The sequence below is a fragment of the Ursus arctos genome, unplaced genomic scaffold (genome assembly GCF_023065955.2).
Source record: "Ursus arctos isolate Adak ecotype North America unplaced genomic scaffold, UrsArc2.0 scaffold_7, whole genome shotgun sequence".
In the NCBI taxonomy this organism is placed as follows: domain Eukaryota; kingdom Metazoa; phylum Chordata; class Mammalia; order Carnivora; family Ursidae; genus Ursus; species Ursus arctos.
This window is the reverse complement of record NW_026623089.1, coordinates 60,341,767-60,356,386: the sequence shown is the minus strand read 5'-3', so window position 1 is coordinate 60,356,386 and position 14,620 is coordinate 60,341,767. Positions and strand designations below refer to the sequence as shown.

The following is a 14,620-nucleotide window of genomic DNA, read 5'->3' as shown; positions in this document are numbered from 1 at the left end:
AATGGTAAACATTATTTTAAACAAGAGTCTTGCTCGCTTTATTCAATGCTTTGTATTCAAGAAATGTCAATATAATCTGCTTTAGGTAGAGACAACACAGATACAAAAGAGAAATCAAATATCATTGTATGCATGTTACTGAGTGTTCTTTTCACATGGTGCTTTTAAAAATACATTTAAAAGTGTCTTTTGTGATGCTCTGCAGTATTTCACAGTTGGAAATTATATTACTTATTGTCATGTAATTACAATTTTTACAATTCATGGATTTTTCTAAAAAGCTGGAAGTAAAGTGGTAAACCATCTGAACTAAATTCTTCGTTTTATAAATAAGGGAACTGAGGTTCCAAGAAGTGAAATGACTTACTCAAAGTCACACAGTGTTTTGTCAGAACCAGTGCCAGAACTGGTATCCTCTCAGTTCTTCTTTTGTCCTTGTTGCCTGCTGGTCCACTTACAGATCAGACTGCATTCTTTCATGCTTTCTCTGAACTGCTGTGATAGAGCACCTAGTTGGGCGAGGTTTTTGGTATTTGTTGACTGGTTTTTCAAAAGAAGGCTTCAAAGCCTTTCACTCCCCCAAGGAAACATGTACTACTGTCAAGTCAGTCAAATATGCCCCAGGGATGTATTTTGTTCCTAGGGAACTTGATCCTCAATTGGTGGGATCATAAACCATCAAGCAATATTTACTAAGCATCCTTTGAGAAAGACATCTCCCAAGAAAGTACATTCTTGGGGCACTTGGGTGGCTCGGTCAGTTAAGCAACTGACTCTTGATTTTGGCCACGGTCATGATCTCAGGGTCATGATCTCAGGGTCATGGGATCAAGCCCCCCATCAGGCTCCGAGTTGGGCATGGATCCTGCTTAAGATTCTCTCTCCCGCCCCTGGGTGGCTTAGTTGGTTAAGCATCTGCCTTCGGCTCAGGTGATGACCTCAGGATCCTGGGATTACGCCCCAAGTCAGGCTCCCTGCTCAGGGGGGAGTCTGCTTCTCCCTCTTCCTCTGCTGCTCCCCCTGCTTGTGTGCTCACTCTCTCTCTCTCTCTGTCAAATAAATAAATAAAACCTTTTAAAAAAAAAAGATTCTCTCTCCCTCTCTTTCTGCTCTTCCCCCACCACCCCCACCCCACTCACATGTGTCTACTCACTCTCTTTCTCTTTCTCCAAAAAAAGAAAAAACAAAGTACATCTCACTCTAAAGAGCATTTCCCATCTTCACCTTCCCTTGATCCTGGGATGTGGCATCTGCTCCCTGCAGGGACAAAGGACTCTGGAACCTTCCCCTTTCGCAGTCATTTTTCAGGCAGGCGGCAGCAATGAACATACAGGTCTTTTCTGCCAAGTTAGAGAGGATGATTTTTCCCTTTTACTGCCTCTTGAAGATGAACATCAACTGTTTCACCACTTGTGATTCAAATCCATTAATTAAAATAAATATAAAGTAAAAATCTCTCTTTCAGCCAAGAGGAAAAGGACAGATGGGGAGCGGAGGAGGTGGGGACAGCTGATGTCTTCTTAGAAGGGGAAGAAAGGGAAAGAAAAACAAGCAGCATGAAATTGGGGGGAAAAGTTAATTGAGAGAGGTAAAAGGTGTTTAGATTTAATTTACAGTTCAGAACTATTTTGGTTCTCATAATAATTGCACTACTTAAAGAAGAAGAGAAAAGCCTCTCTAATATGAAAGTGGTAGGGGAGTGTTCTCTTAAACCACCTCCAAAAATAGTCATACCTGGACTCTGGCAGTGCCTCAGACTGAACATGGCAAAAGCTTCTCTTCATTCATTCTCTTTCATTGCAAAAGCCACACATTTTTCCTCCTCAAACTCCCTCTGCATGCGCCTAATTTTTAATTTCTTTCTCCATTGCCTCTGCAATGGTCTACAGAAACCACACAGTTCGAAAACAATGTCCTACAGCTTACATCATACACCACAACCTCAACAATTTATCGGTGTAATGTGCACACCTGAGGTCTAACCTGAATACTAAAAAATCCTGAGCATGGCATAGTTAACTGAACAGCCCATACACCAAAATGATCTGATTTCAGATAAACACACAAAGTTAAATCAGGTAGAGTAGAGCAGATTTACTTTTTTTTTTTTTTAAGATTTTATTTATTTATTCGACAGAGATAGAGACAGCCAGTGAGAGAGGGAACACAAGCAGGGGGAGTGGGAGAGGAAGAAGCAGGCTCATAGCAGAGGAGCCTGATGCGGGGCTCGATCCCATAACGCCGGGATCACGCCCTGAGCCGAAGGCAGACTCTTAACCGCTGTGCTACCCAGGCGCCCCCAGATTTACTTTTAAGATGGTAATAGAGGATGCCTGGGTGGCTCAGTTGGTGAAGTCTTCAGCTGAGGTCATGATCCCAGGGTCCTGGGATTGGACCCCACATCAGGCTCCCTGCTTAGCAGGAATCTGCTTCTCCCTCTGCTCTATTCCCCCCACCCCACTCCAGCTTGTGTACTCACTCTCTCCCTCTCTCTCTGTCTCACAAAAATAAATAAAATCTTAAAAAAAAAAAACATGGTAGTGGAGATGGACAGAGCTAAGAGATTGACAGAGCTCAAAATAATTTTAGATAAGTGAGATGAAAGAAAATACATGGTTTTGTCTGAACTGCCCTTTTAACTGTCTCCATCATCCATGTGGAGCTAATGAGACGCTGGAAGGAATCTCAGAGATTATATATATCCCTGAACCACTAAGAAACTAGGACCTAGTGAAGTCAGATGATTTGCTCAAGAACATACAGCTGGTTAGTGTGAAAGCCATGCCTGGAACCAGCTCTTCTGCCTTCAAAAGCATTTCTTATAACTTGACATTTATTCACGATAACAGATGAGAACTATGTTAACATTTTCTAAGAACTGAAAGGAAAGCCACAATATAAACCCAAAATATTTCTAATGTAATTAAGTATAAGTAAGTCAGTCAAAAAGTAGGAAAAATTCTTTAGCAATTTAGTTACCATGTTCTCTAGTAACATAAAAGGCAGATATAGGAGTAAGGTGGCAAGAGCTACTAGGAAAAAAGAAACCTTCCTGCCCACCTCTAAACAAACAAAGAACCGCAGGCTAGGAACTCGGAGCATTTTTGAGAATAGCATTTTGAGAACGTCAGTACTTTTGTACTCTTTTGACTGGGCCCCACTGTGATCAGAGGAGATGGACAAAATGAATTCTGAGGAAGGATTTGAGAAAAAGTCAGAAGATAATTGATCTCATGAATTGAGGAAAATTAGTCCTCATAAAAATGAAGGCCAAGGGAAAAAAGCAAAAGATAAATATAAACTTACTCCCAAAGAATGAAGAAATCAGACTTGAGATAAAGTTAAGAGGGGTGGGAGTATGGGTGTATGTGTGTCTGTGTGTGTCTGTGCGTCTGTGTTTGGGGGCTTTTCCAATTCTTCTTGGTTCCTGGTTAATTAAGCCACTATTTTTTAAAAATTCAGCTTTACTCATGCTTCTGTGTGCTAAGCCCACTCCTAAATTTAATAATTAGATGTGGGCAAGAGGTACGAGTCAGGCTGTGTCAGTGTTACCTATCACTACATCACTGTCAACTCATAAAAAAGAAAATGTGGAGAGAATACACTTTAAGAAATAGATTGTCAAAGCAAAAGTTCATCAGCAAGCCCTGTCAGATCCACCTACAAAACAGATTCCTAATCTTTACACTAGTTCTCTCGTCTTTCCCCTGGATTACTGACTCTAATCAGGGCTTCTTTGCTGTTACACTCTTTCCCCACCAATCTCTGAGAAATGTAAAACAGATAAGTCATTCTCCAGCCTAAAGCTCTCCAAAAGCTTCTTTCTGTACTTGTAATAAAGTCCACCTCCCCACCATGGCCCTCAACTCCCCATAACCCCCTATAACAATGGCCTATAAAATACGGCCCTTGCCTACCTCCCCAAATTCATCTCCCCCCAGGAACTCTGAAGGTCACTATGTGGTGTAACCTCACAGGCCTTCATTCTCATCCCCAGTTATACCAAGCTCCTTCCCACTGCGTCAAAGTCACAGTACCTTATACCCTGTTTAATAACCTTAAGGCTTGGAGCGCTCTGATCCCAGATTTTTCCATAACTGACTCCTTAATATTCAGGAGCAGCTCAAATGTTATCTTCTGGTTACCTCTGACTACCCAGTTTAAAGTAACACACCATACGCACACACAAATAGCACACCATCGTATCATCCTGTTTTGTCTTCATAAATTTATCTCTATCTAAAATTATGTTGCTTACACTACTGGGTATTTACCCCAAAGATACAGATGTAGTGAAGAGAAGGGCCATATGCACCCCAATGTTCATAGCAGCATTGTCCACAATAGCTAAATTGTGGAAGGAGCCGAGATGCCCTTCAACAGATGACTGGATTAAGAAGATGGGGTCCATATATACAATGGAATATTACTCAGCCATCAGAAAGAACGATTACTCAACATTTGCAGCAACATGGACGGGACTGGAAGAGATTATGCTAAGTGAAATGAGTCAAGCAGAGAAAGACAATTATCATATGGTTTCACTCATTTATGGAACATAAGAAATAACAGGAAGATCGGTATGAGAAGGAATGGAAGGATGAAGAGGGTGTAAACAGAAGGGGGAATGAACCATGAGAGACTATGGACTCTGGGAAACAAACTGAGGCCTCAGAGGGGAGGGGGGTGGGGGACTGGGATAGGCCGATGATGGGTATTAAGGAGGGCACGTATTGCATGGTGCACTGGGTGTTATATGCAAATAATGAATCATGGAACATTACATCAATCAATCAATAATAAATAAAAAATAAAATTATGTTGCTTACTGATTTATACTGTGTAACAACCTCCATCCCAAAATACACACACACACACACACACACACACACACACACACACGCGCAGGTAAATTCCTTGGGAAAGCTGATATTCCTTGCTGAATTCCCCAAAACCTAGAACAATGCCTGGTTCTCAGCAGATAACTCACTACTTATTGAATGATAGATTCTGAATGATTGGTTCCATCTATCCCCAACTTTTCCCAAATCTTGTGTCTGCCTTGTATTTCTAGCACTTGTTTACTATCCCTTCTTTGTTCCCTTTTCTGAATTTCTTTTCATCTTCATTCTGCTTACTGCAACACAAAGGAAAACAGAATAAGGAGCATAAAAAGAAGGACATTAATGGTGATAGAAATCTACTCAGCCAATGCTATTGGCAGTGATGCAGAAGGGCAAGTAAGGTGCTTCTTAAGGGCAAAAGCCCCTAGGATTGATCTCATCCGTCAGTGCAGCCCTAAGGACAGCATCGAAAGGAATTATGGAGGTAGACTGTCTGTGGCCTAAAAAAAGTACCACATGCTCCGTGGACATTCAGTAGTTCTTAAAACCTTTAATGCGCAAAAGATTCAGATTCAGTAGGTGTAGACATGATCTAGGAATCTGCACTTTCAAGAAATGCCCCCAGGTTATTCAGATTCAAGCAGTCTTTGAAAACTTTCAGGTTTTTGGCCAAACAATAATAGGAAGGAACTGAAGGATGATATCACCAGATAGAAGGTTTAACCAATAAAAATGATCTTTTTCATCTCTGCCTTGAAGCTGATTCTCAAGTCAAATTCTATTTCAATATTTGCTGGTATTATTTAAATTCATTAGTGTTTACCAATTTCTAAATGGCTTTTAACCATCTAAAAACTATAATAATAGTTACTATTATGGGACATTTACTATGTTCCATATGCTATGAACAATTTTTTACACGTGTATCTTATGATCCCATTTCATAGATGAGCTTCAGTTAAATAAGTACAGGTAACTATTAAGAAGTGACAGATTTGAAAATCAAATATATCTATATGTTACTAAACTCTGTGTTCTGTGGGGTCTACACCTCCCGCTAATTATATCTTAATAGAAGCAAAACCAATAAATAAAAATCCAGATTTGTAAATAAAGACAGGTGGTTTTTCCTCTTAATTTAACCAGTCCTCACTTTAGAAAAAGACTGCGTGGGATTTCATTACACGGTGAACTTTGACAGTATAATCTCAACACCTTAACAATGGCATGGCAACTCTGAAGAACAAATAAATATCAAGAGTCCTTTCTAAAACAAATAATCACCGTCTTAATCAAAATCACCAAATATTAAGAACTGGTTCACTATTTACAGATCCAGCAGTGATTCTCAAACTGGACTGATAATTAAGAATCACTTAGGTAGGGGGTGCCTGGGTGGCACAGCGGTTAAGCGTCTGCCTTTGGCTCAGGGTGTGATCCCGGCGTTATGGGATCGAGCCCCACATCAGGCTCCTCTGCTATGAGCCTCCTTCTTCCTTTCCCACTCCCTCTGCTTGTGTTCCCTCTCTCGCTGGCTGTCTCTCTCTCTGCCAAATAAATAAATAAAATCTTTAAAAAAAAAATCCCTTAGGTAGCACCTTAGGAAAAAAAAAATTGTCGGCTTCACACTAGTTCTTCTGAATCAAAATCTGTGGAGTAAGACCTCCAAATCTTTATTTTTATAAAGCTCCCCAGGGGCTTCTGATGAGTAATTAGGGTTCAGAAGGACTGTTACCCTAACCCCAGCATTTTACAAGTGAATAAGCTGAGGACCTAAAAGGGCAGGATCTGCCTAAAGACATACAACCTGTAAGTAGCACAGTAGGTTGGGAAAACAATATCCTGACTCCACATTTAGTGCTTTAAACACCAATTCAAACTCTTTTGTTTTGTTTTGTAAAACCGTACTTTTTTCTGCACTGCCGCTTAAGCTCTGCCCATTCCTTACTATCCTTGTGCAACTTATTCCCTCATCTGCAAACTGGGAATAATAATAGTGCCCACCTCTTAAGAGTTGCTATGAGGATTAAATAGTATAATATTCATTGGGTATAGTGTGCCTCCCATATACTGAGTGCCCGTTAGATAGGTTCCACAGGCCACTAAAAAACCATGCCTTTTTCAGCTGGAGAGGATTTACAGAACCATTCCAATTACAAAACGAACAAGAAGCCCATGTTCAGCTTTGGAAGTCCAAAGTACTTTAAACTCAGGGTAAGGTGAAGGTCAAGAGCTTGCCTGATTCTCGCACACACACCGTTTCTCATAAGATGCCTCAGAATCATCTAGTGAATCAATTTCTAGATGACAACCAGGAATCCATATTTTTTGAAAAGCCCCACCCTACCTCCCCCTCCCAACCAGGTGCTTCTTTGGCAAACCAAGGTTTGATAACCTTTGGTATACATAATCCTTGGCCACAGCAAATGGCCTCTCGAATCCCAGCAAAACTATCGTGCTCTGTAACCGGAAGAGCAGCGTCATCACTCCCTGATGCAAACAACAGCTGGGGACGGCTGTGCTGAGGAATCGTGATCACTAGGGACGGCCTCGACCCTCTCATCTCCTAAGAAACTTGGAAAATTACGAAAGTGCCGTCCAGTAATCTCCGTTGCAGATATTGCTGCCTAGGTGGCCAGGAAGACATAAAGTTAAGTCAACAGCCTCCTTTCCAAGGGTAGGGCCGGAGAAAAGCGACCCTGTTGGGAGAAACAGGATCGAGCGGCCCCAGAAAGCTAAGGACCCTCTTGCCCTGTTCCATGCAGTGGCCAAGAGTCTACCACGCCACAGGCCAGTTTGCCGGAAGTGCGTCACTCCAGCCTGCTGGGGGTGCCGGGAGTTGTAGTTAACTGGTTGCTTCTCTCGTGCCCCAATTCACCTTTTTTCAAACAAGCATACACCTTGGAATCGTAAAGAAGGGCGCTTTATAAGAAACAAATCCAATCCTTCCTTTTCCAGCTGACAAAGGAAACACTCTCCGCGCTCATCCGTAATATCGGACTACAAGTCCCAGCATGCTCTGTAAAACGGCCAGAGCGCCGGCCACCGTCGTAGGTGTGGGCCACTTGAATGGAACGTCTGGCGTAATGCAAAGCCTTCCACGGTCCGCGCGGCCGGTACCCGCTCCTCGGGCGTGAGTGCGGCGTGTGGGTCGTGCGCGTGCGCGCTCGCCGGAGGCGCGGGGCGGGTGCGCCGGGCCGTTGCGGGCGCGAGACTGCTGAGGTTACCCGCGGCGGTGCCGCCCGCCCGAAAGACCGGTACTTGCGGGGCCTCTAGCTTCGCCCCGGGCTGCGGGCAGCCCTGGCGGCCGCCGGAGACCGCAAGGGGCGGAGGAAAGCAGGGGGCGGCGGGGGCCGGCCTCGCCACGCGGAGGAACAGCCGAGCATGCCCCGAGACAATATGGCCTCCCTGATCCAACGGATCGCCCGCCAGGCGTGCCTCACCTTCCGGGGCAGCGGGGGCTGCCGCAGCGCTTCCGACCTCGGAGCGGCGCCGGGCCCCGAGGCCCCGATGCCGCAGGGCTTCCCGGAGAACCTGAGCAAGCTGAAGAACCTGCTGACCCAAGTCCGCGCCGAGGACCTGAACATCGCCCCGCGTAAGGCCACGCTGCAGCCTTTGTCGCCCAACCTGCCGCCAGTCACCTACATGCACATCTACGAAACCGACGGCTTCAGCCTCGGCGTGTTCCTGCTCAAGAGCGGCACGTCCATCCCATTGCACGACCACCCGGGCATGCACGGCATGCTCAAGGTGCTCTATGGCACCGTGCGCATCAGCTGCATGGACAAACTGGAGGCGGGCGGCGGGCCACAGCCGCGGGCCCCGCCGCCAGAGCAGCAGTTCGAGCCGCCGCTGCAGGCCCGGGAGCGGGACGCCGTGCGGCCGGGCGTGCTGCGCTCGCGGGCCGAGTATACCGAGGCCAGCGGCCCCTGCGTCCTCACTCCGCACCAGGACAACCTGCACCAGATTGACGCTGTGGACGGACCCGCCGCCTTCCTGGACATTCTGGCCCCGCCCTATGACCCCGACGATGGCCGGGACTGCCATTATTACCGGGTGCTGGAGCCCGTCAGGGACAAGGAGGCCCCCGGCTCGGCCTGTGACCTACCCCGAGAGGTGTGGCTCCTGGAGACCCCACAAGCCGATGACTTCTGGTGCGAGGGGGAGCCCTATCCAGGTCCCAGAGTCTTCCCTTGAAGCCGCCTGCGCCTGGTTGCTGTGGGCCGAAGACGTGCCCTATTCACATCTGGGCCTCGCTGCCCGCGACCCACCATAAGGGCTCTCTCCCTACCCCCAGGCCTGGGCTTTGGATCTACTGGAATGGGCTGTAGCCGCTTCCTCCGGAGTCGGAGCCGTGGGAAGCGCGGGCGACTGGAGCGCAGCCACGGGGCCGGGTTAGGGGGTGGGGAAGGCGGGTAGGCTAGGTTGTTTCCTGGCTCTGACACTGCCACCGGGGTTTTGATTTGGGGGAAGGGGGATAAGGGACTGTCACTGAAGCGCTTCCATCCTAAAGCCATAATGAAAATATTCTTTGTTCCTTATCTTATACAAAATACACTAAATGCCCCCACCCCCCCTTCCCCGGGTAAATAGGGTTTGTTTTCCTCTTAGGTCTTTATGCCCTTTTACTTATTGTTATAATTTTAACTTATTGACTGCATGACCCAGTGGTTTGAATTGTTTTTAGTTCAAGTCATTGGTAAAAACTAGGCATAAAAAGATGAGCTACTATTTAAAGTGAGCTGTCCTGCCTGATTCGTTGTGGAAATTAGATCTTTTTTCCAGAATTGGGGCATCACCCCGAAAATATAACTATGCATGTAGAGGACAAGATTTAATTTCTTTCCTCCTCTTGCCCAGTAGCCACATCTGGTTTACTCTGGCAGCATCTACTAAGAAATTCAGCACCTGCGTATCTCAGTGACAGATGGTCACGTAACAGCTTATTTTCCCCCTGAGTCTCCAGATCTGTGAGTTGAACAGATTTCTTGTTGCAGATTGACCGTTAATGCAAAAACTATATTATCCTCAAACGACTTTTTTTTTTGTCTTAGTGTGCTTTAAGAGGTGATAGGGTAATTCTGTGTTTTCTAAGAAGATTCAAAGGAGCTGAATCGGTATGCTTCCAGACAACTGAATGTAAAACACTCCTAGCCAGCTGTTGAATTCCATGCCCCTATTTACTTCCACTATTTTCCTGCAAAAATAGAGAAAAATGTTGATGACTGTCTCAAATTCTCTCAGGAGCTCCAATGTTCCAGAAGGCTGGCGGTTCCAGCTGTGTTGTTTTGGTGGCAGTGTTCTCAAAACCCCTCAAAACAGTAGAGAGCCAGTGTTTGCTTCATCCAGTGTGGTTTTCTATAGGAAGAGAGAAGGCACAGATGACCAAGGCTACAGAATAGAGAATTACCTATACTGCTGGCCATTTTAGAGCACCAAAACTTGGGACAAAACACTTCCTAACCTCTTAAACAATTGTGCTATCTGTAACTAGTTTTATTTTTGTCCTTTTAGTAAGCTCAGCAACTTTACCTTGTTTACAAATGTATTTACACCATTTGCTTCAGGCTATGGAGCACTATTGCTTCCCTCTTTTTACTATTTATAGGATTCCTTTTTCACAACACTTTTAATAAAAACAAACTGTAGAAATAAACACATTAAAATCTGCCCAGCTGTTGTCTAAGCCCTCTTGATTGACTTGCCCAAATGGCAATCCAGTTCTAAGGTCTGTAGTAAAGAGAGATTTGCTACTGGCGGAAAGTGTTAACCCAGAGGAGAAACAGTCCGTGCCTTTGCCTCTTTGTGCACACTGAGTTACTATGGCCCAGGGTGAAGGAATATTTGTTCCCAATTTTTTAAAATAGAATAAAAAAGCCAAATTCTTGATGATCTCCTCCCCCCCCCCCAAAAAAAGATGCTTATTCAGTGCGAAATGCTGCCCTGTTGTAAAACCTGAGACAGGCATAGTGCCAAGCATTTCTTCCAGGGTTGCTAACATTGTCTTATGGTAGCTTCGTATTCTGGTATAGTTTAGTGTGCCGTGGGGACAGTGTAAAGCAGTTCTTAATGCCATTCAGTTTAATCCTAGATATGCAAATGATGATTTTCTTAGAAAAATGGGTTTTTTAATAGCACAGTAGTGAATGTGAATGGTTACCAATCACATACCTACCTGTTCTGAATTATCACCAGAAGTCGATTAACTTCTAGAGATTGTTGATAGTGGTGTATATGCTGTAATACAACCTGACCGACATTAAACCAACAAAAACCCATTCTGGCCGTAGGACGGTCATACAGGAGAAACTGTTTTTCCAAACTTTCAAGTTCTCAAGTACAAACAAATTGAATGAAAAAAACTAAGGTGCTTTTCAAAAGAATAATTGAAATTGTTGCAGGCCAAAATAGCAATATGATAATCTCTCTAATTTAGTTGAATAAGAACAGTGAAACTTTCGGTTCACTAATAAATCCTGAGGAAATTAATGATGAAAACAGAACTTGTTTCAGTGAGCCACTAAGGAAAGAATATTCTTAATACAAATAGAGAATGTGGTGCAGCAAAGCTGGCACCTCTCTGCATAGACTGTTGGTCATGACTGACTTCATGTGCTGCTACTGTATTTCCGGATATTCCTGCAATATAGACGATATTTTAATAACAGCGTGGGAAAAATTTGTCTTCCTCTACACAGACTAATGAGCACAATGATCCTAATGACTTTTCTGTTGAATAACAAATGCAATAATTGCCTCTCATGAGTGAGATGTCTGTCTCAATACTTCTAAAGGTTTTTTATTCTCTGGTTATACCGAAAGCCAGTTACATGAATAGAGAGTATCCTGTACCTACCTACTACTATACGAGAATTGGTTTTTTACAAAGCCTGATCTGCATGGGTTGAGTTTACACTAACTACTGTTTATTAATGAAAATCGTGGGTCCATTTTAAAGAAATACTTGTCAACAGGAGTGGGTTCTCTGAACCTTTAAGACTAATAGTCCTTAAATTCTTCCAAAATCCACACCTTCTGTTCCTCCTGCGTTGTCCCCTTGTAGGTGCCTCAGCCCTGGCATCTCAGGGAGACTGTTACAGCTCATCTAATCCCAGTGACTGTATCTTGTACCCTAGCTGTACTGCGCAGCAAAGAAGCAGTAGTTCTTTAAGTCAGGGTTCAGCCAATTACTGTTCAACTCTAATCTGAGGGCAGTGCCACTCCTGTCACCCTCCTAGTCTGAATTCTGAACTCCGGGTTACAAACAAGCCAACCACTGATCATTTCAGTGTAGTGAAGCATCTACTGTCAAGGAAATCATTTATCGAGCCCCACATACATACTGAATTTTCAGATCCAGAGATGTTTACATTCCTGGATTAAAATCAGTGTACTTATGGAAAATAAAGGCATGTTTGAAATTGTTTAGAGGTAACTCTTATTTGATTATTGCAAAATGGAGAAGAAGAATACTACGTTGTCTACATTTTAATTACCATTAAAGATTTAGTCTATACAGTAGGATGATGTTATACTGAAAAACGGTGGCTTTCTGCAAATTCTAAAGCCCAAGTAATAATATAGTCTATTTCCTTGAGAGGGAGCTTTGAAACGATCTGATTGAAAACACATCTTAAACTGTCTAATAATGTTATTTTGCTACAACAGAAAATAGTTCCTTTTATATTTAAGCTAAGGAAAATAAACTAGTGCAAGAAAACAAAAATACTTTTATCCATGAAGGAAAGAATCTTTGGACTTAAATTTATTTCTATCTTTACTTTTTCTGTAAAGTTTAATTGCAGTTTGGACTGTCAGCATCTTAAGTACTTGAAGATGCTGACCATTCATTCCCACCAAATATATATACATATATGTAAACAGTTAAAATATCACTACAGCCACTTTTAATATATATCAAACAGTTTGGCTTAATTTCATTAGAGTTGGTATTTAAATACACTGATTTATGAATAATTGAAGACCTTATTTAGGCTTAATGGACCTATTTTTAATATGCCATGAACCATACCAAATGCATTGTGATCTTTTTTTTTTATGATATGTTAGTCACCATACAGTATATCCTTAGTTTTTGATGTAGTGATCTTTAAGCAATTACTCTCCAGAAGTTTGTGGGGTTTTTTTTAAGATTTTATTTATTTATTTGAGAGAGAACATGAGCGGGGTGAGGAGCAGAGGGAGAACCAGACTCCCTGCTGAGCAGGGACCCTGATGTGGGGTTCAATTCCTGGTCCCAGGATCATGATCTGAGCCAAAGACAGACGCTTAACAGCCAGCCACCTGAACTGACTGGAGCCCCCAGAAGTTTTTTTTGTTTGTTTTGTTTTTTAAGATTTTATTTATTTATTTGACAGGGAGAGAGGGGACACAAGCAGGGGGAGTGGGAGAGGGAGAAGAAGGCTTCTCGCTGAGCAGGGAGCCCAATGCAGCCGATCCCAGGGTCCTGGGATCATGACCTGAGCCGAAGGCAGACAAGGCAGACGCTTAATGACTGAGCCACCCAGGGACCCCGAAGATTATTTTTAATAAGAATCCCCAGTAACAGCTGTACCCTCAGAAATATTATTCAATAAAGTGTATTGAATGTAAGAGGAGCAGACTTAGCTTTATATGCTTTATTTGTTGAGCAAAGTAAAAAATGAGACACTTGCATGACGGTACCCTGAATGTTTCAAGCTGAGAGTAAAATCTGATTAAAGATTGAGCTAATATGTTAAAATCAAGTAAAAGCCACCAAGTTGTCTGTGAAAAAACGCCAAAATGTGTTCCTTATGTTATGTTATGCCACTTCAAGCCCACATCAAGGTGAAAATGATTATGTAACCAATTTGCCTATCATCAGAATATTTAATCTTATTCTTTTAAAAATGACTTCTTAAAAAGCCTTTTCTAGTTCTGCTTTGTAAACAGTTGTTTACATTATCTTGATCAAAGGTGTTCTGAAATTTAAATTGGCAAGACAATTCTAGATCTTATAAAATTTAGGTGTACTCTGTTTTAATACAATGAAGTTTTGGTAGGAGCGGAATATTCATTAAAAACATGTAAGTATCAAAATGTGGCATTGTTTTATACATAACAAAATTAGCCAAGCAAGGATAATAATATGCTGACAAACCAGGAAATATTAATCTAATGGAATAATACTAGTCACTAGAACAATCTGGCACTGAAGTTTAGAAATTTCTATTTCATAGTTACAGAAAGAGGTATTCTGCATCTTTGAAGTAACCGAAAGAGAGGAAATAAAAGGATTAATTACTTCCACAAGTTAGATCTCAAAATTCCAGTGCTCTGAAGGGCAAAAAAAATAAAGGCCTTCAATTTTCAACCACGTATGAAGGGGGCCAAGAGTGGCAAAGGGCAAACATGACAGTTCTCAGATGATACAGCTGAACAGTGGGTATTCCGACAGGTTATGCTTGTGTGAGGATCCAGAAGTCGTGGGTGAACTTAAATGATACTGAGGCCCAATTTTAGAGTACAGATAACGTCACAGAGACCCAACTCATTTACTTTGTATGACAGGTAGATAACTTTTTGGGGTTTATATTTCAAAATCACTACAAAAGGCTTGCAGTAAAATGAACCCTATAGTGTATTCTTTTGCAAGCTATTATGTAGTACCATGGAGGCCCGTATATGCCTATTTAATTTGCCTATTTAATTACCTGTTAAAGGGTGTCTTTCTTTGAGATTTTCATAGTCTTGCTGTACATCTATCTTATCTAATGAGCTGGGTATTTTGATAG

The 14,620-nt window shown here is 42.8% G+C and overlaps 1 protein-coding gene across 1 annotated transcript; it reads left to right on the top strand.

The window, feature by feature from the left end:
- Positions 1–6,485: 6,485 nt before the first annotated feature.
- On the top strand, positions 6,486–13,925 carry ADO (2-aminoethanethiol dioxygenase). Its single transcript, XM_026504297.4, has one exon. It carries the CDS (start codon positions 8,229–8,231, stop codon positions 9,039–9,041), a length of 813 nt encoding a protein of 270 aa, XP_026360082.1. The 5' UTR covers positions 6,486–8,228; the 3' UTR covers positions 9,042–13,925.
- The last annotated feature ends 695 nt before the right edge of the window (positions 13,926–14,620 follow it).

Bases quoted from the DNA above. Each gene is read 5' to 3' on its own strand.
- ADO (XM_026504297.4), top strand. From the start codon at position 8,229: ATGCCCCGAGACAATATGGCCTCCCTGATCCAACGGATCGCCCGCCAG.